A 27,372-nucleotide genomic window follows, 5' to 3' on the forward strand; every position below is an offset into this window, starting at 1 on the left:
CCCCCCACCCCCATCACGATCCGTGCCCCTCGTCCCTCAGTCTGGTCATCTCCACACTTCCCCATTTCATGTATTTTTATGTTCTCTTGCCTATTTTGGTATCTTGTCCTGCCACCTGCCTGTTCCTCCGCTCTACCCCGGATCTGACCCTCATCCACCCTGGGCCTCCGGTACCTCTTCCTCGCCCCTCTCCTGCCCCGTTTCCTGATCTCCGCCGGCCTGATCCGCTGGGCCCGGGCCCTGTGGTCTCGGCCCGTTACCCGGACGTGACCAGCAACGCCAGTTTCCCGTGTTGCTCTGTTCTGCCGTTTAACTTCATTTCTGTGTCTGTGAGCGGTTCCTGCGTCCACGACCATGACGTCCCCAACCAGACCCCACCTGCGTCGGGACCTGGACAGTCTCTGTGCAACTATGAGGGGCTCAATAATAATAATCTGTTATTTATCGGACGCTTTTATCTAAACTTAGACTAATCGAACTTAAACAGTCGATTAGTCTTAAGCATGGAACAATCCCTCCTGGAGCAATGTGGGGTTAAGGGCCTTGCTCAAACGCCCAACAGCCGCACTGATCTTATTGTGGCCATTTTGGAACTTGAAACAACCAACCTTCTGAAACAACCAACCTTCTGGGGCCCAGTCATGTACATAACCACCACGCTCCAGGCTGCACCTGCAACTGAACTGCAAACTCCATTTCTGCAGAGAGGCCTCGGTTAACCAACCGTCACGCAACTCACACACACAGACACACACACACACAGACTCACACGCACACACCACACACACAAACACTCACACACACTCACTCACACACACACACACACACACACACAGAAACACTCACACACACTCACACACACACAGTTACAGTCACACACACTCACTCACACACACACACACACACACACACAGACACTCACACACACACACACATACACTCACACACACCCTCTCACATTTTACATTTTTTTACATTTTAGTCATTTGGCAGACGCTTTTAATCCAAAGCGACTTACAAGTGCATAGGTTCTACCATAAGTCAGAGCATCACATCCAGAAACTAGCAAAATACACAGGAAATGCTGTTTTAAACATAGTTGTCATCATTTTATTTTTTATTTTATTTTTTATTTTTTATTTTTATTTTTATTTTTTTGGGGGGGGGTTAGACAAGGATAGGGATATCAGAAAGGAGGGGCAGGGGAAATCAGGAGGGAGGACTAAGGTAGAGTTTGAAAAGGTGGGTTTTGAGTGAATAGGGGGAGGGATTCTATTATGGGTTTATTCATTATTTTTAAAGTATCTATAACAGACACATACAGTGGTGTGAAAAAGTTTTTGCCCCCTTCCTGATTTCTTATTTTTTTGCATGTTTGTCACACTTAAATGTTTCAGATCATCAAACAAATTTAAATATTAGTCAAAGACAACACAAGTAAACAGAAAATGCAGTTTTTAAATGAAGGTTTTTATTATTAAGGGAGAAAAAAAATCCAAACCTACATGGCCCTGTGTGAAAAAGTGATTGCCCCCCCTGTTAAAACATAACTTAACTGTGGTTTATCAAACCTGAGTTCAATTTCTCTAGCCACACCCAGGCCTGATTATTGCCACACCTGTTCTCAATCAAGAAATCACTTAAATAGGAGCTGCCTGACAAAGTGAAGTAGACCAAATGATCCTCAAAAGCTAGACATCATGCCGAGATCTAAAGAAATTCAGGAACAAATGAGAAAGAAAGTAATTGAGATCTATCAGTCTGGAAAAGGTTATAAAGTCATTTCTAAAGCTTTGGGACTCCAGCAAACCACAGTGAGAGCCATTATCCACAAATGGCGAAAACATGGAACAGTGGTGAACCTTCCCAGGAGTGGCCGGCCGACCAAAGGTCAGAGTTCATGACTCCACCATAAGAAAGAGACTGGGCAAAAATGGCCTGCATGGCAGAGTTCCAAGATGAAAACCACTGCTGAGCAAAAAGAACATTAAGGCTCATCTCAATTTTGCCAGAAAACATCTTGATGTTCCCCAAGACTTTTGGGAAAATACTCTATGGTCTGACGAGACATAAGTTGAACTTTTTGGAAGGTGTGTGTCCCATTACATCTGGCGTAAAAGTAACACCGCATTTCAGAAAAAGAACAGCATACCAACAGTAAAATATGGTGGTGGTAGTGTGATGGTCTGGGGCTGTTTTGCTGCTTCAGGACCTGGAAGACTTGCTGTGATCAATGGAACCATGAATTCTGCTGTCTACCAAAGAATCCTGAAGGAGAATGTCCGGCCATCTGTTCGTGACCTCAAGCTGAAACGAACTTGGGTTCTGCAGCAGGACAATGATCCAAAACACCAGCAAGTCCACCTCTGAATGGCTGAAGAAAAACAAAATGAAGACTTTGGAGTGGCCTAGTCCTGACCTGAATCCTATTGAGATGCTGTGGCATGACCTTAAAAAGGCGGTTCATGCTCAAACCCTCCAATGTGGCTGAATTACAACAATTCTGCAAAGATGAGTGGGCCAAAATTCCTCCACAGCGCTGTAAGAGACTCATTGCAAGTTATTGCAAACGCTTGATTGCAGTTGTTGCTGCTAAGGGTGACCCAACCAGTTATTAGGTTTAGGGGGCAATCACTTTTTCACACAGGGCCATGTAGGTTTGGATTTTCTTTCTCCCATAATAATAAAAACCTTCATTTAAAAACTGCATTTTGTGTTTACTTGTTATCTTTGACTAATCTTTAAATTTGTTTGATCTGAAACATTTAAGTGTGACAAACACGCAAAAAAATAAGAAATCAGGAAGGGGGCAAACACTTTTTCACACCACTGTAGTTGGGTACAGAAAAACCCTTCAGCTTGTATAGTCTATGACAGTGGTCCTCACTCCTGGTCCTGGAGAGCCGCAGGATGTGCTGGGGTCCTCACTCCCGGTCCTGGAGAGCCGCAGGGTGTGCTGGGGTCCTCACTCCCGGTCCTGGAGAGCCGCAGGGTGTGCTGGGGTCCTCACTCCCGGTCCTGGAGAGCCGCAGGGTGTGCTGGGGTCCTCACTCCTGGTCCTGGAGAGCCGCAGGGTGTGCTGGGGTCCTCACTCCCGGTCCTGGAGAGCCGCAGGGTGTGCTGGGGTCCTCACTCCCGGTCCTGGAGAGCCGCAGGGTGTGCTGGGATCCTCACTCCTGGTCCTGGAGAGCCGCAGGGTGTGCTGGGGTCCTCACTCCCGGTCCTGGAGAGCCGCAGGGTGCACTGTCTGTCATTCTTACTCCGCACTTGAGTAGCACAGCAATTGAACTGAGCACATTTAACTCAGCTCGCCTGGTTTCTTGGGTCTGGATGAGTAGCTGATGTCAAGGAAAAAAACGCAGATGCACGTGGGCTCCTGTGTAAACTTTCCCACACTGCACTGCAAACACAGCGGCGGGGCTGGCTCTGTGATGCTCACGCATTCCTGCGCGTTACTTCCGCCCGGAGACTCCGCACACCGACAGAGACGTTCCACATTTCCCCCGCTGCGGCAGAGAACCCTGCGTGTGACGGTAAAAGCAGGAACACGACCAGCGCTACAGAGAAGTGAAAACGAGACCCTCTGACAGGGGCCTGCTAGCTTTACCTTAGCACACATACCCTCTGAAAGGGGCCTGCTAGCTCTCCGTGCTGTGATCTCTCTCTGTACCCCTCTCTTTCTGTTCCTCATGTTTCTCAGATGATGAGAAACAGGAACTGGTTCTCTCAGATGGTCAAATTCTCTTCAATTTCGTATTTTCTCATGCCTTAATTACCCACAGAAATGAAAATAGAAGCATTAGATAATTAAACCAAAATTACGGAAATGATGTCTTTCCACCTTTATTTAAAAACCAGTATCTTTAACAGATAACTGATTCCTCCTTAGCTGAATTCTCGACATGGCTGGTAAATAAACATGGATAGGGAATTCAGAAGGTATCACAGCCAATCAGCCGCCTTCAGGATCATATGGAAGTCCAATGGGAAGGCAGCTTGGGAATTTGACCGACGCTGGGGAAACAGCAGCGCTCTGCCGAAAGTTATCCCAGGATAACGCTCACCGAGACTAACAACCACAGAGAGAGGGCACTGGGCAAACATCTCACCGTGAAAACAGCTCATTAACCACTGTGCATTCTCCTGCAGTGACAAGACAAACTGCCATCTGCTCTGGGGAGCACATAAATGCACGGACTAAGCGCCTGAGACATCACCCACTGGCTGTCCATGGGCTCCTGAAAAGCGGTTTGAAACCACAGAAGTTTAGAGAGAGAGAGAGAGAGAGAGAGAGAGAGAGAGAGAGAGAGAGAGAGAGAGAGAGAGAGAGAGAGAGAGAGAGAGAGAGAGAGAGAGAGAGAGAGAGAGAGAGAGAGAGAGAGAGAGAGAGAGAGAGAGAGAGAGAGAGAGAGAGAGAGAGAGAGAGAGAGAACACGGACAGCCATGGGGGAACTTCACATAAGAGAAATGATGATGACCACCACACTAAGATGTTCTTTAAACAGAAATAAATGACAGGGGATTGCCCTGGTTTCCCCTCATGCACAGGACTGGTTGGGCTGGTGTAGCTGACTGACGGCCGTCTTACTACACCAACATCTCCGCCAATGAGAAGCAACAGCACGAACACAAGCAGCTTTGAGTGTGTCTCTACTGGTCATCAGGGCCATTTTTAGTGTGGTCCACCAATTAGAGGGGCATCAAAGAGAAGGGATAAAATATGACTTTTAAATCCATGGGTTGCATGAATTGATAGCCATTTCTGCCATCACTCTCAACATTACCCACCCCAAATAGGCTAGAGCAGTGGTAGCCAGTCTCCCACAGAGGAGAATGGAGGGGGGGGGAAGCCAGGGCAGTTTATTTATGCGAGTGACTGGTCAGAGATGGGTCCTGGATTCTGGCTTCTCTCCAAAGCAAAACTTCTGCCCCGCTAGAAGTGTGTCATGTCCGGGTGATAACACCCAGCGATGCCGGTAATGCGCTGCCATCCTCTCAGAAAGCCACGTCCCCATTGGACAGCTGGCGGACCAATCCCATTAAAGGAAAATTCACACAGCAAAGAGCTCACTGACAACACAGCGATCGGTGTTAAGAACGACACACTGAGAAAAGAACAGCCGAAAACAGCGCTTCGGCAATTCTAACAGAAACACAGCCATTATAGCAACGGCTTGTGCCTTACACAACATAGCCCATATTTTCGCACACCTTAGAAAATATCACTTCCTGCATGTTTAAGTCATCAATATTCAGGTCAGGTTATGCGTGAATATATTTTCTACCGAGACTATTCTGCAAGCACAGACTCACGGAAACATGTTTTAGCATAAGAATTGTAGGAGATGTTACATATTAATGAAGCTTTTAATAAATGCGGAGCGGAATGGGAGTATATTGGCACTATTTCATGGCTGAATGGCCGTAGTGTGCCGATGTAACCGGAATGTGGACGCAGATAGCATGCTTGTTGAAAGAGCTGGTTTATTCAAACTAGCAAGCTTGACACCGTTTGGTTCAGCTCTTCGGATCGTTAATTACCTCTGGTGACATTACCAACCGGATAGCTATACTCGAGAGAAGCTAATTAGGGGTAAGACCTAACACCGAAAGTAAAGCAATCAGATGCGTCGTTTCAGCAAACAGAGGAGCGGTTGGTCATTTTAGCACCAAATATAACGGATTTCCTTTCAGGGGTAACCACTATTCGTATGTTCCCTCATACAAGTGTTGCCGAATTCACTGAGCCCGTTTCCCATAGCCATTTATCAAATTATCATTCAATGAACACGGAAACACATTGCTTGTCGTTACTATTTAACCGTACCCAACCAGCGAGAATGTGCCAATATGATGCATGTTGAAAACCTGGCTAGTAACGCCTCTACATGCACACCGATAGGGTGTAAACGTGCGGCATTTTGACAGGATTCGTGCGGGCCTCAAACACTCACTAAAAACTGGTCCCAGACCGATGCTAGAGCAAGCCAGTCTGATGCCATTGGCTGAGAAGATTAATAGCCTAATAAAACACCATATCCTACATAGCCTATGGGCTAGTGTCACAAACCTAGAGATGCGAATGCATTGATGTCTATGGATATGTGAACACACGAACCGGCAATGGATTAAAAATTATATTCACCATCAGCACAGCAGATGTAGGCTATGCTATGGCTCGGTAAAATTAAATCGGCGGCGACAAGCATCATCAAACGAAAGCACATCTTTATATTCACATTTTAGCAATCTTTTAACCAGTTTCGTATATTTTTTATTGAGGCAATGATACATAATATTAATCATCTAACAAATAGGCGTTTGAAAGGGACAATGTATGGTTTATCACAGACAGACAAGTTAACCATCATTCACCCCACCCAATTCAGGTTACGCGGATGCTAACTAGCAATCCATCCATCGCTATTCAGACCAGTTCAAATTAGGGGGAAAAAATATCTAATTCTCAAGAAAACAATCGAATAAATTGAATTCCGTGTGAATGTATATTCTTCTCTATATGTTTGATTATTTTCCCCGTTATCCGACCATTCGGAGGCGCACCACGCTTAGAACCACCCATGGTCCGCGGCATCACACACCGCCGCTCATCGCTTACTCAACGAGTAGGCTTCACAAATGGTGGTCGCAGACATTCAAACGATTTCACCTACCTGCAACTTGCATGTCCGTTAGTTGTGCTACCGTCGGACAGGGTCGCACCGCTCGGTTGCAATCTAGTGTTTTTAATGGTTTCGGGCTCCGGTCTCTCAAAGTGATGCTCTCCTCGCGTATAACGCCTGTCCGCTAATCCGCTAAACACAAAGAACAGAAAATGGCTGCAAGTGCATTTCCTTAAAGCGACAACGTCCCTCGAAAATAGCAGAGGTAGCGGCTGCTCTCGCATCACCGCACAACTGAGGCAGACGCGTTTAGATTCGTCTCCTCCGCAAGCGAGCTAACGTAGGCAGCCCACACATCACACATTGCATAGATCCACGATCACACTGGAATATGTTGCAGCTCTTTACCAAATTTACATATTTCAGACAGGCAAATTCATATTGCACAATAAATTATCTCAATAGGCAAGGAAGAATCATGCAAATTGATAGGCAATACGTAGCAAATTGACTTGTGCCTGGGTGACCTAGTTTCTTAGATTGCACAGAATAAATAATGATTGCTAGAGACAGCATTTAAACTTCCAGGGGTTAACCTGTTCTGCCGGCGGACTTTGGACAAAACAGATGTGCAAATAATGCCCAGGTCTGCTCCAGCTCATATCAAAAAGAGATGTTCGCCAATGTTAACAATTATTCAGAAACGACATGTCTGGGGGAAGATACCTGCATTAATGTGTGCATACTAATTGCTGCACAGGCCCGATTGTGGTTTCTGGTTCATGTTGAAATTGCACAGGGGGGTTTTATGATCTATGGTGCAGAATTTTATTGAAACAGCATATAGCCTAGGCAGTTTAATCATTCATGTTATCTATTTGTGTGGGATTTATTTTTAGACGTCATCGATTCTATGTTTTCTTTTATATTAAAGAATTGCAGAAGAAGCTTTGAAATATCTCTAAATATATAATTAGAGATTACAGCCGCCACAATGTGCTATATCACAACATTAGCCAATGTAAAACTTTTTTTTGCATGCATACATTTGCATAGTGAATCTGACGGTCGTGTTGTGCAGGTTTTTCTCTTTAATAGGACACGGGTCCTCTCTCAGGTATGCAACTGTTAAAAAGAATGGATTCTAAACGCAGACCAGGGAACAGCCAAAGCCCAGACGCTCTCCATTCCAACAGCACCGGGCAGAGGCCCACCCGTGTGTAGTTTCGTGTGAAGTGTGACATGGAAGTATCAGCGGTACAGAGCGGAGCCGCGGCGCTGTCGACCCGGGCACGGCGGGGGTGGGTGTCGCGCTAAATTGAACATTGGGTCTTTAAACGCGCACGTAGTGGGGTTTACGCGAACTTGGGAGTCCGCTCAGCCAGCGCTGTTGTTAGGATACAGAAGGGGAGTGCGGGAGGCATGTCGGTGCCTGTCCTGGAGAGGGGCCCCGACGCGCTACGTTCTCCACAGGGGACTCTGTTTTAACTGAAATGGTCAATGGTTGACATTTATATAGCGCCTTTATCCCAAGCGCTGTACAGTTGATGCTTCTCATTCACCCATTCACACACACACACACACACGCACACGCACACGCACACGCACACTCACACACCAACGGCGACTGGCTGCCATGCAAGGCACCAACCAGCTGAAATATACACCGTTCATTTTTATTTATATCAGAAGGACGACTCCCACCGCCGTGGAAACTGTAGGTGATACCGGATCTGTGCCGACCATCATCAGTAACTGGGTTAATTAAAGGCCGTGGATAGAAGTACAGAACAGTTTTCTCAATGAAATATCAGCAGCCTAGATGAGTTACTGCATTGGATACGTAAGGGTAACTAGACAGGTGTGTGCATATGAAAGGGGTCATGAAGGCTGCGCGATATGGATTCACGATAACAAAGAATCAGCCAGAGAACATCCGACCATAATCAACTGAACTGGTCACTTCTTCCGGTTTAAATTACACCATGAATCAGCACCATCCCCCGTGATAGAATATGATACTTCAGAAGTCGGGGGGGTACGACGCAAATACAAGGGTTTTGTGCACCCCCTATAGGAGATGCAAGAGAATGACAGTCTGCGTGACGGATATTTTGGATAACCTTGGGTTCGGCTTCAGAATGAGGTAGACACAGAAACACAACCACAACCGGGGAACATATTCAGCATTATCTCAGTTTATATATTTCAGATTAGATATATTCAATCATATGCTCAATATGTTCCATCTATCACAGAACAAGCCAATACCACTGAGGAAAAAAACATATTTACATTGACTCTACACTCTCTTCTCCTGACAACCTTAGAAAAGTTCTTTCAAGTTCCATACAAGACAGGTTTACATCCGTGTATATAGGAGAGAAAACAGAAAAATAACTCCTGTTTACAGTTACAGTTTACAGTTGTTTTACAGAGTTAAGCAAATCAGTAGGATATTTTTAATGTTATTATGAGTAAGTGCAGGGCAGATCTGGGTCAAATTCATAACTGTTTTGGATTCAAATAGTTTTCTACACTTTACTGAGCTTGTCTGGTCAACTGAAACCTATGAAATAGTGCAAACCCCGCACAAAATCCTCTTGGTTGGCTCAACTGCGGCAGGCAAGATCAATCAAGCACAGAAAAGTGTTTGAATCCAAAACAGTTATGTATCTGACCCAGGTCCGGAGCGGGGGAACGCAGGCGCTGGGTCCAAGCGATCTCTGAAGGGGCGAGCCCTCAGGCTGGGGCAGAAGATGGCGAGTCTCTCTCTCTCCGAAGGTGGGGAGGTGTTACCACCAATCAGACAACAGGACTGAGAAGAGTGGTGAGCTGGAGTGTGACTGCACCCCTGCGGAGGCGGGGCTATGTGGCGATCTGTGCCGGCGGATTGGCCGAGTGATCGGGCCGGTGCGCTGGGCTCGGTCACAGCATAGCAAAGTAAAACTCAGCCCGTGACAAGGACATACAGACGAACGGGCAGTTTACAGAGACGAAGAGCGCGATAAATAGAGTTTTAATCTGCGTGCGTCTGTACTGCGGGAACGGGATCCTTCAGCACACCGACGGGACCAGGGCCAGGAGAGCTCCAACAGGGTCAGGGCCTCCACGACCAGGAGCCTTCAGAACCAGGAGTCTTCAGGGCACAGGAGCCTTCAGAACCAGGAGTCTTCAGGGCACAGGAGCCTTCAGAATCAGGAGTCTTCACGACCAGGAGCCTTCAGAACCAGGAGTCTTCAGGGCCAGGAGAGCTCCAACAGGGCCAGGGCCAGGAGAGCTCCAACAGGACCAGGATCCTTCACAGCTCCGCCAGGGCCAGGAGCTGGTGGAAGAGCAGGCTGAAGGAAGGTCGATCCTCTGTTTTCTGTACAGAAGAGAGGAGCAAGAGGCCAGTTCAGGGGGTGGGGGGGGAGGATCACAGAGCAGGATTACTGAGTTAGATGGATAAGTTCACCAAGTAAAACACAGAACCCTCCTGGAACGTGGACTGATTTAAGAACAGCTGCTCCGGGTTTTACTGAGTGAACTTATCCAGCTAACTCTAAACAGTAATCCTGTCTCCTGATCTACCTCCCTAGCTACACCTGCAGGTAAATGTACACACACACCACTAAATTCACACCGCACCACCAACACTAACTTTAAATCATTCTAAATCACAAACCCTTCTCCTCACAAATATGCATTTCTGTTAGGTAAGTGGTATGTGGTTGAGTTACCTGCACCTTACTTGTTAATAAGACCTTGAGGCACATATTAAGATTAATAATACAAATAATTGAATTGAATTTAACTGAATTGAATGTCACCGAGTTGAACTGAAATGAATGTGTCAGGTTACGGCAAAGGGGACTTCGAGAGAGCGGTCTTCACTCAGACAGAGGAGTACTGGTGAGGGAACTGGTTTCAGGTTCACTCCCATTCCACTCCCAGTTCATGTGGCCCCTAAACCTTAAGAGTCTGTGGAACGGAAGTGAGAGTGGCACTAGCTCCCACAATATGAGGAGCACGGGGGCAAAATAAATGTTTGGGGGGACTGAAGAGTCGACCTTGCTGATGTCAAATGAGGAGGGCGAGGAACGCCAGCTGCATTGATTGACGGAGGGCAGAAAATTAACCGACATACACGCCGCCCACCGCTACTCGATGATGTAAAATCACTTTTAAAATAGTGTTCCAGGAAGTGCAGGGATGAAAATGCTAATGAAAGTGGAATACATACTTTTAGGTTTGTTCGTGTGGTTACTGAAAATCGACTATACAGATGAAAGATTTTACCATAACTTTAATTACGACAGTAAAATATCCAAAAACAAGAAAATGTTGTTGCTGTCAACAATACGACAAAGGAGAGAGAATGCTCACTGCACACTGCAAATATCCGCCTGTATAGACTGCAAGCAAAGTGTATGCAGCTCTGGTCATGAGTGTGTGCTAAACCGTTAAAACGATGCGATATGTTGTATAGTTATGTGTGCACTTGGATTGCGTTTGGTTGTTCTCTTCAGCGGTAAACACAGGGCACCCCTGAAAAGGAGACTTCGGTCTCAGTGAGTTTCCCCTGTACGCATGAATGAAGGATAAACGATAGTAGAGGTGAATAAACGTGTGCAGGTGGCCCACCTCCTTCCAGCTCCAGTCCATGAGCTGGTACACAGCCTCTGGGGCCAGCCGGGGCTTCAGGAGCCGGAGGCCTGCAGAGAGGTCCTCCACCACCTCCACGTTAGAGCGGTTCTCATACGGCATGCGCCCCTCGTTATACACCTCCCACATCAGCACACCTGAGTACAGGTAAACACACTTCAGCACACCTGTGCACAGGTAAACACACACATCAGCACACCTGTGCACAGGTAAACACACACATCAGCACACCTGTATACAGGTACACACACACATCAGCACACCTGTGCACAGGTAAACACACACACTCACACACATCAGCACACCTGTGTACAGGTAAACACACACATCAGCACACATGTATACAGGTACACACACACATCAGCACACCTGTGCACAGGTAAACACACACATCAGCACACCTGTGTACAGGTACACACACACACACACACACACATCAGCACACCTGAGTACAGACACACATCAGCACACCTGTACACAGGTACACATACACACACATCAGCACACCTGTGTACAGGTACACACATACATCAGCACACCTGTGTACAGGTAAGAGCAACTGTCTGGCAGTCAGAGGGTTGCTTTTTGTTTGATCCCGCCCTGGGTGTGTCGAAGTGTCCCTAAGCAAAACACCTAACCCCCAACTGCTCCTGACGAGACATGAATAAAAATAAAATAAAAATAAAGGGAAAAATCCTCACCAAAGGACCAGACGTCGGACTTGCTGCTGAACTTGGAGTACTGGATGACCTCTGGCGCTGACCACTTCACAGGGAACTTGGACCCCAGAGAGCTGGTGTACTGGTCGTCCAGCACGAACCTGCCCGCACACAGGAGAGTCAGCCCATCGCCCCCTCAGCAGGTGACAGGTGAGGGAGAGAATGGGCCGGCAGGGTGCCTTACCTGGTCATGCCGAAATCGGACACTTTCACCACGTGGTTCTCAGACACCAGGCAGTTCCTTGCAGCCTGTGGGACAAAAACAACCGCTATAAACTGAAGAATTACGACTAATTATATTTTTGTTTTAGAATAATGACATATTATTGTGTATTTTTGAGCTTTTATCATCATCCTGGAGCTTCGTGCTCCATACTGATTCCGGTTGCAATCTTGGTAAAAGTATGCATATTTCAGAGTAAGAAACTGCTATTTTCCGAGCTGTTTGTAAACCGCTCCCACGTGACAGGGCGTGTGTTTCTGCATAATCATCGGATGACGTTGCGAAACGTCGACACTGAGAGCTGACCGCAGGAGGCGGAGGGGGGGAGGGGTTAGGTTAGGGGGTCACTGCTCTTACCGAATGTTTTTTGGGGGGTTTTAAACCCCGGAAGAGAACACTGATGCACGTGGGCCTTTAAGAATCATTTTGACCGCTGATACACTCAAAGTCTGTATGAAATCTGAACTCCAGTTCCCGCGAGAGCAGAATCACTGCCTCAGGGGGCTTGACCCTCAGTAATCTGCAAGGCTAGTGCTTAAATTAAGGAACTTCCCCTTTTTATTTTGTTACATCACACTTTGGCTTTTTTTTTTTGATACGTTCCGCACTTTATTCACAGATACACGTGTCACCGACATGGTGCAGTGTGCCAATATGTATGTTAATCTCTGATGCAAATACAGTGCCCTCCATAATGTTTGGGACAAGGACCCATAATGAATTTATTTGCCTCTGTACTCCATAATTTGAGATTTGTAATAAAGAAAATCACATGTGGTTAAAGTGCACCGTATCAGATTTGAATAAAATCTGTATACATTTTGGTCTGACCATGGAGAAATTACAGCAGTGTTTATGCAGATCCCCCCATTTCGGGGCACCAAAATATTTGGGACACAGCATGTAAATGAAACGGTCATGACCGAAACATTATGGAAGGCACTGTATTACATTTTAAATAAAATAAATAGTACTACTCGGATGAGCATTGACATGTTCACTTGCAAGACTATTGCAGTGACTATTTTACACTCTACATGCCACACAGTACTACAGGAGAGCCAGTGGCTATTTTACACTCTACATGCCACACACAGTACTACAGGAGAGCCAGTGACTATTTTACACGCTATATGCCACACAGTACTACAGGAGAGCCAGTGGCTATTTTACACTCTACATGCCACACAGTACTACAGGAGAGCCAGTGGCTATTTTACACGCTATATGCCACACAGTACTACAGGAGAGCCAGTGGCTATTTTACAGGCTATATGCCACACAGTACTACAGGAGAGCCAGTGGCTATTTTACACGCTATATGCCACACAGTACTACAGGAGAACCAGTGGCTATTTTACACTCTACATGCCACACAGTACTACAGGAGAGCCAGTGGCTATTTTACACGCTATATGCCACACAGTACTACAGGAGAGCCAGTGGCTATTTTACATGCCACAAAGCTGGACAGGAGTATTCCGCGGCCCTCGTGCTCAGAGCCCAGTGGGCCAGTTGCAGTGCGGCAGAGTGCTGCAGGGTGACTGTGCTTGGCGACTGGGCTTCACCAGGTCTCTGTGGATGAAGTTGGCGCTCTCCAGGTAGGCCATGCCCTCACACACGTCCAGGCAGATGCCCAGCAGGGTCTCCCGGGACAGCGCCCCCTTGTGGCTGCGCAGGTAGTCCGACAGGCAGCCGTGCTCCATGAACTCGAACAGGAGGCACATGGGAGAGTGCTGGGAGCACACCCCGTACAGCTGCACCAGTTTGGCATGGGACAGCTTCCTGCACGGGACCGTCACAATCACAATTACTTTATAATTGTGTACCGCTTTTCAAAGAATAAGGGAAGCAATTACAGCACCGAGAGACACAAAAGGGCACATCCACGGCTGGATATTTGGGTGGTAAAGCCCAATACAGATACATGATAGAGGCTGATATTTAATGTGTTATTTAATGAGATAGAACAGCATTTCAACATGGCCTTTAATTTATTCATTTTTGTCAAGATTATTTTTTGCATTTTGTCAAATATATATTTTTTCTGAAGTCAAATAAAATCTACACAATGAATTAATTGCAGTTGGATGGTGAGTCAGGGGAGGTGAGAACTGGTATGAGTTTCATTCAGTGCCATTCAGTGTCTTCCTGAATACTCAGGACCCATTACATTACATTAATACCATTTGGCAGACGCTCTTATCCAGAGCGACGTACAGTTGATTAGACTAAGCAGGAGACAATCCTCCCCTGGAGCAATGCAGGGTTAAGGGCCTTGCTCAAGGGCTGTGCGGCTCATTGTGGCTACACCCAGCCCTAACCCAACCCTAACATCATGACCCAGCCCTAACCCAACACTCACATCATGACCCAGCCCTAACCCAACCCTAACATCATGACCCAGCCCTAACCCAACACTCACATCATGACCCAGTCCTAACCCAACACTCACATCATGACCCAGTCCTAACCCAACACTCACATCATGACCCAGCCCTAACCCAACACTCACATCATGACCCAGCCCTAACCCAACACTCACATCATGACCCAGCCCTAACCCAACCCTAACATCATGACCCAGCCCTAACCCAACACTCACATCATGACCCAGCCCTAACCCAACCCTAACATCATGACCCAGCCCTAACCCAACACTCACATCATGACCCAGCCCTAACCCAACACTCACATCATGACCCAGCCCTAACCCAACACTCACATCATGACCCAGCCCTAACCCAACCCTAACATCATGACCCAGCCCTAACCCAACACTCACATCATGACCCAGCCCTAACCCAACACTCACATCATGACCCAGCCCTAACCCAACACTCACATCATGACCCAGCCCTAACCCAACACTCACATCATGACCCAGCCCTAACCCAACACTCACATCATGACACGCGCCTCCTCTCTGAAGTCCTCCTCCGACATGGCGCCCTGGCGCACCATCTTTACCGCCACCTTCTGCTCCCGCCAGTGTCCTAGCAACACCACGCCAAACTGCCCACTGCCCAGCTCAGCGTCCAGGGTCAGATCCACAGGGTCCACCTCCCACTTATCTGAGAGAGAGAGGGAGGGAGGGAGAGAGGGGGGAAAGAGAGAGGGAGTGAGAGAGAGAGAAAACTTTTTTTATAGCTCACACTGTCAAACAGTACTATGAGAGAGTTCAGTGTTCAGACCCACGAGTTAACAGATGAAGCAGGCAGTGTTGTTTGTGTTATTTTTTAACCTGGGGAACCAAAGCAGGTTGGAGAACCCAAGTCAGAAGCAGACGCGTGAGATTTTGGACAGGGTGGGTTAGGTACGGTGCTCAGGTAAGAGCAGGGGTGAGCCCTGATTGGGCAGATTTGACCTCTGACCTGAAGCGAAGCCGGCGGTCTTGGGAGCACGGTTGCGGTTCAGGGAGACAGGGTGGCGCAGTCGGGTGATCAGGCCTGTACAGCAGAACCAGGGGGAGCATGTTAACAGCCGCGTTAGCGCTAGCGCTGAGGCCCATACAGTACTGAAGGAACACCATGAGGCTAACAGGCTAACAGTAATGCTAGCGCTGAGGCCCATACAGTACTGAAGGAGCACAGTGAGGCTAACAGTAATGCTAGTGCCGAGCCCCATACAGTACTATAGGAGCACAGTGAAGCTAACAGGCTAACAGTAATGCTAGCGCTGAGCCCCATACAGTACTGAAGGAGCATAGTGAGGCTAACAGGCTAACAGTAACGCTAGCGCTGAGGCCCATACAGTACTGAAGGAGGAAGGTGAGGCTAACAGGCTAACAGTAACGCTAGCGCTGAGGCCCATACAATACTGAAGGAGGAAGGTGAAGCTAACAGGCTAACAGTAATGCTAGCGCTGAGGCCCATACAGTACTGAAGGAACACCATGAGGCTAACAGTAATGCTAGCGCTGAGGCCCATACAGTATTGAAGGAGCACAGTGAGGCTAACAGTAATGCTAGCGCCGAGCCCCATACAGTACTATAGGAGCACAGTGAAGCTAACAGGCTAACAGTAATGCTAGCGCTGAGCCCCATACAGTACTGAAGGAGCATAGTGAGGCTAACAGGCTAACAGTAACGCTAGCGCTGAGGCCCATACAGTACTGAAGGAGGAAGGTGAGGCTAACAGGCTAACAGTAACGCTAGCGCTGAGGCCCATACAGTACTGAAGGAGGAAGGTGAGGCTAACAGGCTAACAGTAATGCTAGCGCTGAGGCCCATACAGTACTGAAGGAGGAAGGTGAGGCTAACAGTAATGTAAACGCTGAGCACTATGCATTAAACGTCACCACTAAGGACTAAGTATTAAGGAGGTAAAAGCAGGGCACTCAAACTGAGGCTCTTTTCAGCTCTTTCAGACAAACCCGAAACAAGGAGCACACAGAGCTCAGAGCAAAACGCACTGTTTACCGAAACAGGGGAGACGACGGATGTTTCAACATCCACGATGTCATCCCCAAAGAGTCAAAGAGGCTCGAAATCATAACACTTAAACGATGTCTGAGGATACATATAATGCGAATACCAGAACACTATCTATTATGGTTCATGTTTCTGTTTGGTGGATAAACTGTAAAACATCTCTTCCACGGCACACAGATCAATGGTAGACATAATGTCCCAGAATGCAGAAGGTGGTCTCAGGTAGCTCACCTGCGGCATTGTGCTGGTGGTAGTGAATGAGTTCGGGGATGGTGTTGAACAGGTACTTTTCAGCCAGGTAGAATTTGGATCCCTCAGACTCCCTGATCTGATAGTGTTTCACTCTGGGTGTATTCTCACCGTTGGACCTGCACGTACGCAGCAGAGAGGAGTGAGTCACACTCCAACCACATCAAACACTCCGACGCAGATCAGTACAGAGACTGCAGAGCGATCCATGGCGTAGATCACAGTGTCAGAGCAGGAGGTGTCTGGCTTCGGCATCCGACAGAAACACAGAACTCTTCAAGCACTAAATCGCCACCTTTCCTGCGCGAACACGGCTTCATTCTCAGTCAGGAACACAGTAAAGATCTAGAAGTGCTTCATTAACAGTCAGGACTACAGTGCAGAGGGAGCAGTGCTTCATTAGAGCAGGCAGTTGGCGATGAGCCGTATGAGATGGCTGCAGGTGACTCAGGTGAGGTGTGAGATGGCTGCAGGTAACACAGGTGAGGTAGTTACCCCAGGGCTTTGGTGAACACGGAGACTGTGTACACGCCCGCTTGTCGGGAGTTCCGCACCGTAAACGCCCCTTCCTTGTCCTGGACACAGAAATAGAAAGGTTACTCACCTCATTAGCAACAGCACAGCCAACAGCATCAGAGGCCAATGCTAATAAAGCACAACTCTGCACCAGAGGCTATTGCTAATAAATGCTGTAAACCTACATGAATATAATATTTCATGAATAGAGAAGGGCTTTTAATTTCACAAAGCATACACAAACAGTGCTTTGTGGTTATCTTTAAAAAAAAAAAAAAACATTGCCAAAAACAAGTGAAAAGGCAAAGTTTACATCGAGCACACCTCACACCAGCAGAGCAAACCAGAGTGAAGCATCCAACTCAACTACTGCTAACCAACCAATATGAAGGTACAATTAGATATGCACATCACACTATGCAAGTCTATTATATCTAACTGGAAAACAACGTAAAACAAACAATTGTTGGTACCTTTCTGTCTTGTTTTTATTTTTTGTGCCACAACAAATTCAGTGAGCCAGGTGTACTTTTGTCTCACTTGTGTTACAGAAGTTAAGGGACATGTGACAGAGGGCCAAAATCTGCAGTAACTGCATCAACTGTGTCGGGCAACATTTTCTGAGCCTCTGAGAGGTAAGAAGAAAAGTGAGGAAGACGCTGACGCTGTGAAGACAGGAAATCCTGAGGTGAGGTGCGGTTACGGCGTCTCTCCGCTCCGCATGCAGCTGCACACTCTGCAGGACTGCAGAGCACGACTGCGCTGGATACACTCGCACCACGCCAGCGCGCCCAGCCACACTGCTGCCTAGCAACCCTGCCACACTGCTGCCTAGCAACCCTGCCACACTGCTGCCTTAACAACCCTGCCACACTGCTGCCTTAACAACCCTGCCACACTGCTGCCTAACAACCCTGCCACACTGCTGCCTAACAACCCTGCCACACTGCTGCCTAGCAACCCTGCCACACTGCTGCCTAACAACCCTGCCACACTGCTGCCTAGCAACCCTGCCACACTGCTGCCTAGCAACCCTGCCACACTGCTGCCTAGCAACCCTGCCACACTGCTGCCTAACAACCCTGCCACACTGCTGCCTAACAACCCTGCCACACTGCTGCCTTAACAACCCTGCCACACTGCTGCCTAGCAACCCTGCCACACTGCTGCCTTAACAACCCTGCCACACTGCTGCCTTAACAACCCTGCCACACTGCTGCCTTAACAACCCTGCCACACTGCTGCCTTAACAACCCTGCCACACTGCTGCCTAACAACCCTGCCCCACTGCTGCCTAACAACCCTGCCACACTGCTGCCTAACAACCCTGCCACACTGCTGCCTAACAACCCTGCCACACTGCTGCCTTAAGAACCCTGCCACACTGCTGCCTAGCAACCCTGCCACACTGCTGCCTAACAACCCTGCCACACTGCTGCCTTAACAACCCTGCCACACTGCTGCCTTAACAACCCTGCCACACTGCTGCCTTAACAACCCTGCCACACTGCTGCCTTAACAACCCTGCCACACTGCTGCCTAACAACCCTGCCACACTGCTGCCTTAACAACCCTGCCACACTGCTGCCTTAACAACCCTGCCACACTGCTGCCTAACAACCCTGCCACACTGCTGCCTTAACAACCCTGCCACACTGCTGCCTAGCAACCCTGCCACACTGCTGCCTAACAACCCTGCCACACTGCTGCCTAACAACCCTGCCACACTGCTGCCTTAACAACCCTGCCACACTGCTGCCTAACAACCCTGCCACACTGCTGCCTTAACAACCCTGCCACACTGCTGCCTAACAACCCTGCCACACTGCTGCCTTAACAACCCTGCCACACTGCTGCCTAACAACCCTGCCACACTGCTGCCTAGCAACCCTGCCACACTGCTGCCTAACAACCCTGCCACACTGCTGCCTAACAACCCTGCCACACTGCTGCCTAACAACCCTGCCACACTGCTGCCTTAACAACCCTGCCACACTGCTGCCTAGCAACCCTGCCACACTGCTGCCTAGCAACCCTGCCCCACTGCTGCCTAACAACCCTGCCACACTGCTGCCTAACAACCCTGCCACACTGCTGCCTTAACAAACCTGCCACACTGCTGCCTTAACAAACCTGCCACACTGCTGCCTAGCAACCCTGCCACACTGCTGCCTTAACAACCCTGCCACACTGCTGCCTAGCAACCCTGCCACACTGCTGCCTAGCAACCCTGCCACACTGCTGCCTAACAACCCTGCCACTCTGCTGCCTAACAACCCTGCCACACTGCTGCCTAGCAACCCTGCCACACTGCTGCCTAACAACCCTGCCACACTGCTGCCTAACAACCCTGCCACACTGCTGCCTTAACAACCCTGCCACACTGCTGCCTAACAACCCTGCCACACTGCTGCCTTAACAACCCTGCCACACTGCTGCCTTAACAACCCTGCCACACTGCTGCCTAAACAACCCTGCCACACTGCTGCCTAGCAACCCTGCCACACTGCTGCCTAGCAACCCTGCCACACTGCTGCCTAACAACCCTGCCACACTGCTGCCTTAACAACCCTGCCACACTGCTGCCTAAACAACCCTGCCACACTGCTGCCTAGCAACCCTGCCACACTGCTGCCTAGCAACCCTGCCACACTGCTGCCTAGCAACCCTGCCACACTGCTGCCTAACAACCCTGCCACACTGCTGCCTAGCAACCCTGCCACACTGCTGCCTAACAACCCTGCCACACTGCTCCCTAGCAACCCTGCCACACTGCTGCCTAACTACCCTGCCACACTGCTGCCTAACAACCCTGCCACACTGCTGCCTAACAACCCTGCCACACTGCTGCCTAACAACCCTGCCACACTGCTGCCTAACAACCCTGCCACACTGCTGCCTAACAACCCTGCCACACTGCTGCCTTAACAACCCTGCCACACTGCTGCCTAACAACCCTGCCACACTGCTGCCTAGCAACCCTGCCACACTGCTGCCTAGCAACCCTGCCACACTGCTGCCTAACAACCCTGCCACACTGCTGCCTAACAACCCTGCCACACTGCTGCCTAGCAACCCTGCCACACTGCTGCCTAACAACCCTGCCACACTGCTGCCTAGCAACCCTGCCACACAGCCGTTGGGCCCTTGAGCAAGGCCCTTAACCCTGCATTGCTCCAGTCTGCCAAATGCCATTAATGTAATGTAATGTAATGTAAATCTGTATAACTTGTGATGGCAAAAAAAAAAGGAAATAATTCAACTCAAATGTTGCAGCTCAAAGTTAAGGTGAAATTGCTTTGGGGTTTGAAGTGGCGGAGGTGCTTGAGTGGAACCAGGAAGGTTGGTGGTTCAAGCCTCGGTGTAGCCATGATAAGATCCATGCAGCTGTTGGGCCCTCAAGCAAGGCCCTTAACCCCACATTGCTCCAGGGGAGGACTGGGCCCCTCGCTTTGGGTAAAAGAGTCTGAATAACAGTTATGTAATAAGTCAGAGCAGAAGTGTGCGGTGATTTCTCCACACGGTTTGTACGCACCTCTTTAAACAAACACTGTTCAGCCTGGGCTCGTGTCATGTCTCTGTTGTACCATCTGCAGAGAGAGAGATCCACATCCCCTATATTACATATCCACACCCCCTACACTACATATCCACATCCTCTATATTACATATCCACACCCCTACATTACATAGTCACAGGTAGATCCCACATTCAGCATTTAGCAGCCCTCATCTGGAGGGATGTAAGTAGATTATACTGCACCTTTACATACAACCCATTTATACACATTGCCAGGTCCCCCTTGAAAAGGAGATTTCAATCTCAGCTGGGTTTTTTCCTGGTTAAATAATGCAGCAAATATATTATACTGCACAAAGATATTATACTGCACAGATAAATTTGTTGAGTGAACAAAACATGACAAGAATAGCAATAACACACTGCAACACAACAGAAATGTAGCCTACTCACTCAAATCTCTCCAGGTTGTTTGGGGATTTCTCGGCCAAGTAGCTGCAGGGAACGAAGCCTGTACACCTGTTAGCAACGACATACACCCGTTAGCAACAACATACACCTGTTAGCAACAACATACACCTGTTAGCAACGACATACACCTGTTAGCAATGACATACACCTGTTAGCAACAACATACACCTGTTAGCAGCGACATACACCTGTTAGCACCGACATACACCTGTTAGCAACGACATACACCTGTTAGCAACGACATACACCTGTTAGCAACGACATACACCTGTTAGCAACGACATACACCTGTTAGCACCGACATACACCTGTTAGCACCGACATAAACCTGTTAGCACCGACATACACCTGTTAGCAACGACATACACCTGTTAGCACCGACATACACCTGTTAGCAACGACATACACCTGTTAGCAACGACATACACCTGTTAGCACCGACATACACCTGTTAGCCACGACATACACCTGTTAGCACCAACATACACCTGTTAGCCACGACATACACCTGTTAGCACCGACATACACCTGTTAGAACCGACATACACCTGTTAGCAACGATATACACCTGTTGGCAACGACATACACCTGTTAGCAACGACATACACCTGTTAGCACCGACATACACCTGTTAGCAACAACATACACCTGTTAGCACCGACATACACCTGTTAGCAACAACATACACCTGTTAGCAACAACATACACCTGTTAGCACCGACATACACCTGTTAGCACCGACATACACCTGTTAGCACCGACATACACCTGTTAGCACCGACATACACCTGTTAGCCACGACATACACCTGTTAGCAACAACAGCGCAAGTGCACCGTTAGCAACAACATATACCTGGTAACGCATTAGTCTGAGAAATCTGTGGGCGAATGAGAGGTCAGGGCTCAGACCCCACCTTGGATGCGTTACAGACACAGGGGAGGGTCAGGCGTCTCTGGGGACGGGCCCTGACGCTACTTGCCCGTTGCCGTCCTGGACGGTCCACCAGTTGCTGTCGGAGGTGTCAGTGACAATGTAGTCCTGGTCTTTGCGCAGGGCGAGGTCCCGGTCTCCCTGTGGGACGAAATCGTGCAGCGCGACGACCACCATCTCCCCTGGGTCTGAGAAGCGCCGCTGCACAGGAAAATCACAGGCGAAGCGTTAGCACTGAACACAAACTCACAGTAACACAGGCAACGCGTTAGCGCTCAACACAAACTCACAGTAACACAGGCAACGCGTTAGCGCTCAACACAAACTCACAGTAACACAGGCAACGCGTTAGCGCTCAACACAAACTCACAGTAACACAGGCAACGCGTTAGCGCTCAACAGGAACTCACAGTAACACAGGCAACGTGTTAGCGCTCAACACAAACTCATAGTAACACATGTAACGCGTTAGCGCTCAACACAAACTCACAGTAACACAGGCAACGCGTTAGCACTGAACACAAACTCACAGTAACACAGGCAACGCGTTAGCGCTCAACACAAACTCACAGTAACACAGGCAACGCGTTAGTGCTCAACACAAACTCACAGTAACACAGGCAACGTGTTAGCGCTCAACACAAACTCACAGTAACAGACACAGTCAAACTCAATAACAGAAACACTGCATTAGCATACAACATAAACTAACAGCAAAACAGGCAATGTGTTAGGGCTCAACACAAACTCACAGTCAAACTGTATAACACAAACAATACATTAGCACACAACACAAACTCACGGTAACACAGGCAACATGTTAGCGCTCAACACAAACTCACGGTAACACAGGCAACGTGTTAGCGCTCAACACAAACTCACAGTAACACAGGCAATGTGTTAGCGCTCAACACAAACTCACAGTAACACAGGCAATGTGTTAGCGCTCAACACAAACTCACAGTAACACAGGCTTAATCTGGACCCGCACCCCAGGCTAAATCTGAACTTGGTCTCTGGGTAAGAACACGAGGTCTTACCTGTGGCTCGGGAGTGGGCGGAAGGGGCTTTTTGGAAGCTGTGGAACAGAACAGATACTGCATATTCATTCAGTTCCTTTTTGGTCGTTCCAAAGGATATGTCAGGTCTAATCAGATGACAATAAATGGATTCGCACAGCATTTGTGAAAGTATATAGTAGTGAATCTGGATTTTGACTTCACTTACAGCAGGGGTGTCCAATCTTATCCAGAAAGGGCCGGTGTGTGTGCAGGTTGTTGTTTTAGCACAGGACTAAGACATCATCAATTCTGCTCATCAAGGTCTTGATTAAAGACCACAATTGGTTCATTACTATAATCAGGTGTGTTACTGCTGGGTTAAAACAAAAACCTGCACCCATGCCGGCCCTTTTAAGATAAGATTGGACAACTCTGACTTACAGCCAAACATTCATGAATTTGTAAAGAAAAGGAGGAGATACTGTGTTCAGATACTGAACACGGTACACATCCAGCACTGGATGAATATACTGACAAGAGTGTGGGGAATCCTGTATGAATTACTTGTATATGAATGCTGTTCATTTCATATCTGAGTTCAACCATTTATTCACTCATTTTCACACATCGGTACTTTCTGAGTTTCCTGTTAGCAGTCGGTCTGTTCCTGTCAGAACACTCTGAAACAGACCAGAGACATTCTATGGATATAGAATATGATGTGTTCTAGAATATGGTATGTTCTCTGGACATATAATAATAATAATAATAATAATAATAAACTTTATTTATAAAGCACATTTAAAACAACCATGGTTGACCAAAGTGCTATAGTGTATGATATGTTCTAGAATATGATATGTTCCCTGGATATAGAATATGATACATTCTCTGGATATAGAGTATGATGTGTTCTCTGGATATAGAGTATGATATGATCTCTGGATAGAGTATCAGGTGTTGTTAAAGGCAGCTACCGTTTTTGTTGGGGTCGTACTCAGAGCACCCGAGGGCTGTCTTCTCATTCTGCTGACAGCACTTCCACCTCCCGTCCACCCAGAAATTTGGGTGGTACTTGTGGAACAAAGTATTATTCTTGGTTTCTGTTGAACGACAAAGAGACAGATTTAAGGAACTATCATTTTGTCAGCAGAAGAGACAGGGCACTGAAAAGGCTGGGTAGCTCATGATAGAAAATGTACAGAAGCATGCCAGAATGGTCTTAGCAAAACATTTCCTGATGCAGACATTAAATTACATTTAGCTGAGACATTTCTCCAGCCAACACAAAATGTTCTCACAATAGTAGTGTTCTCCAAGAGTACTGCACCCATAACCATTAGGTTACAAGCCCAATTTCATACCCATTATACCACACTGGTGTAGCTTGCGATTAACCTTTTTTTATTCACAGAAGGTTGGTGATTCACAGTGTAGCCACAATAAGATCCGCACAGCTTGTTGGGCCCTTGAGCAAGGCCCTTAACCCCACATTGCTCCAGGGGGGATTGCCACCTGCTTGGTCCAACCAACTGTAAGTCACTTCAGATAAAAGTGTCAGCTAAATAACTTGTGTACCAATTGTGTATTAATGTACAAACATGAGCAAAGAATAAACCCTGATCCCTACTCTGAAAATGACACATCACCGTTGACTTCTAAGAAAAGTGACGCAGACTTTTAAAAACTCCCTGTGAGGAGGTGTGAAATAGTTGGGGACACAGCTGGGAAATTACGCTTTGCTCAGGAACAATAAACCCAGTGCACATCCTCAGCAGCGCATTTGTCCCCAACAAACTATACAAAAAAAACACAAACTCTGCTCTCAAAGGCAGTATGTTCCTGTCAGGACAGGAGTGGAGTCCTGCTCACCTTCCTTTAGGGCTTGAACCCAGCGCTGACGGCACTCCCTGTCCGGAGCAAATATGTACAGGTAGTAGTTGTCATGGGCAACCTGGAGAAGCACGCAAAGATGTCTACACATTCCAAATGTGCTGGAAACAATAGTTAACAAATAAACTGCCAAAACTGCCTAGATTTTTTTTTTTTTTTGATTGAGACGTGTAATCAAAGACACAAAGATGCAGTAAAACACAGTACAGTACAGTACAGTAAAGCAGTGCCTTTTCTGTTGAAATAATCATAAACATATCCACATAGTCCGAGCCCCTGTCTCTACAACAGGTAACAGTGGAGTAGGCTCTTCACAGCAGATCCCTGCAAAGTGTGCTCACCTGAAACGGGTATTTATAATTGCACGGTACGGGCACCTCGCTGTACACATTCTCCACACACTTTATCCTGGGCAGCTCGATACAACCTTTCATGATGGGTTTTTTCTGAAATAAAGAGACACTTTTTGTTTTTCTGAATTTCACCAAGCATATACTGTGACTTGACAATACCGATGCAAGTTTAGAGGTGTTTTAAAAAACTATGCATACATTTTCTACATAATATTTTGTGTTAATCAATTTGTTAAGAGGATTAAGGAAATAAAGCGAGGAAAGGGTTTTTAAGCAGATGAAAACATACTCCCTGTTCTTGAAAAACAGATTTCCTAACACTATATGTGCAGTAGTTAAATACCACAAATAACACAATACCATATTATATAAATAGTATGTAAATATATAGTATATGTATAGTACAGTATATGACAATATGTCTAATTGAAAGATTAGAAATTAAAAATAGATTAAGTTATGAAAAGTCAAATGTTGGATGATGTGCTAAATTGTTCATTCATGCTAATCATTGAATGTAATGGGAGTCACGATATTTTAAGCTAATGTAACCCAAAACCCGTACGTGTGTAAATACTTTTATACCGTCTGTGGATAGTATGTGTATGTATAGTATATGAATAGTACAGTATATGACAATATGTCTAATTGAAACATTAGAAATTAAAAATAGACTAAGTTATGAAAAGTCAAATGTTGGATGATAGATAAATAATTATTGAATAAATACCCTTATACTGTCTGTTGATATTAATTGATGCATTGATTAACGTGATAAAAAAAAAAGTGCTTTCCGAAATATATGATGCATTTACGTCAGGATAAAAACACACATTTTAATCTCAGTCTCTCATTGTAAAGCTATGAACATTTTAAAGGACTATAACATCTTCCATCTAACCATCGATGCTTTTATAATACTAACACAAAGGAATTAGGAATAGTCCCTTACTGTCTATTACATTATCACAATTAACAATATACCCAAATAATGTATGTCACAGAAAAATTAATCTTGAATTACCACTTTACACTTTTTTAGAAGTGTTTCTTTCTTAGTAAATAACTCGAAATAACACATACCCCCTGGCGGCACTCAAAGTAGGTTAAATCTTCTGTGCTTAAAATAAAAACTCTCTGTTTATAATTACAAGGCGAGGTCCTTCGCTTCTGTTGGGATTTTTTGAAGAGCGTATCTTGCAAAATAACCCGTGAGTTCATGTTGGATTCATCAGTTTTAACACGGAGAGCACAGTTGGCATTGTACAGGGATTGCACAACTAACAAGCAGAATTTCGCTACTTGGTGTTCTTCACAACAATCTGCGAAAAAAGCGTGGTGCGTTTCCGGCAGAATTTTGTCGGTGAACCACTTCCTTTGGTAATAAGTAGGCGCTATACTAGACAGTTTTTTCCCACAGTACAATATACAATTCAATCGAAAATTATTTTGTATATAAATATAGAATATATGTTATACATAGAAATAATACATGAATACTGTCGCATATTTTTGCTTAGTGAACTTATAAACTATTAGTAAATGACTAGATAAACTTTAAACAAAGTATTACATTAAAACTATAATTAAAACATTTACATTACATTGGTCCACAGTGACAGGTGTTTATTAGGTATAAATATTTATTTAAAAAATAATCATTTAAAAACAACGTAAAGCAATTTACTTAAATCTCGATTGGTGGCTCGCCCAGTTCAAAATCCCAGCGATTATTTGGAATCCGCCTCAATTTCCATCGAACCAATCATACTTTTGGTTATTGAATCTGTTAT

General features: G+C 46.7%; 2 protein-coding genes across 6 annotated transcripts in view; both read right to left on the minus strand.

Moving 5' to 3' along the window:
* cyfip2 (cytoplasmic FMR1 interacting protein 2) overlaps positions 1 to 6,904 on the minus strand; it is a 42,065-nt gene extending 35,161 nt beyond the window's left edge. For 2 of the 4 annotated variants that reach the window (XR_009708257.1, XM_061234520.1), the window contains exon 1: positions 6,675 to 6,904. The gene's annotated coding sequence lies outside the window, so the exon portion shown is untranslated. The other 2 variants (XM_061234523.1, XM_061234522.1) reach the window with 2 other exon arrangements.
* Positions 6,905 to 8,805: 1,901 nt separating this feature from the next.
* Positions 8,806 to 27,286, minus strand: itk (IL2 inducible T cell kinase). Of its 2 annotated transcripts, none has more exons than XM_061235666.1 (17): positions 27,267 to 27,286; positions 25,568 to 25,672; positions 25,206 to 25,287; positions 24,311 to 24,436; positions 23,373 to 23,410; positions 22,382 to 22,533; positions 21,383 to 21,448; positions 20,945 to 20,999; positions 17,389 to 17,468; positions 16,876 to 17,012; positions 15,587 to 15,661; positions 15,118 to 15,286; positions 13,781 to 13,997; positions 12,174 to 12,238; positions 11,972 to 12,090; positions 11,250 to 11,407; positions 8,806 to 9,990 (listed from the first exon to the last, which is right to left on the minus strand). In XM_061235666.1, exons 2-17 carry the CDS (start codon positions 25,658 to 25,660, stop codon positions 9,925 to 9,927), a joined length of 1,698 nt encoding a protein of 565 aa, XP_061091650.1. In that variant the 5' UTR covers positions 25,661 to 25,672; positions 27,267 to 27,286; the 3' UTR covers positions 8,806 to 9,924. The 2 variants fall into 2 exon arrangements, with proteins under 2 accessions (XP_061091650.1, XP_061091649.1); XM_061235665.1 differs by lacking the exon at positions 27,267 to 27,286 and adding an exon at positions 26,663 to 26,919.
* Between the last annotated feature and the right edge of the window lie 86 nt (positions 27,287 to 27,372).

The sequence above is a fragment of the Conger conger genome, chromosome 3 (assembly GCF_963514075.1).
Source record: "Conger conger chromosome 3, fConCon1.1, whole genome shotgun sequence".
NCBI lineage: Eukaryota > Metazoa > Chordata > Actinopteri > Anguilliformes > Congridae > Conger > Conger conger.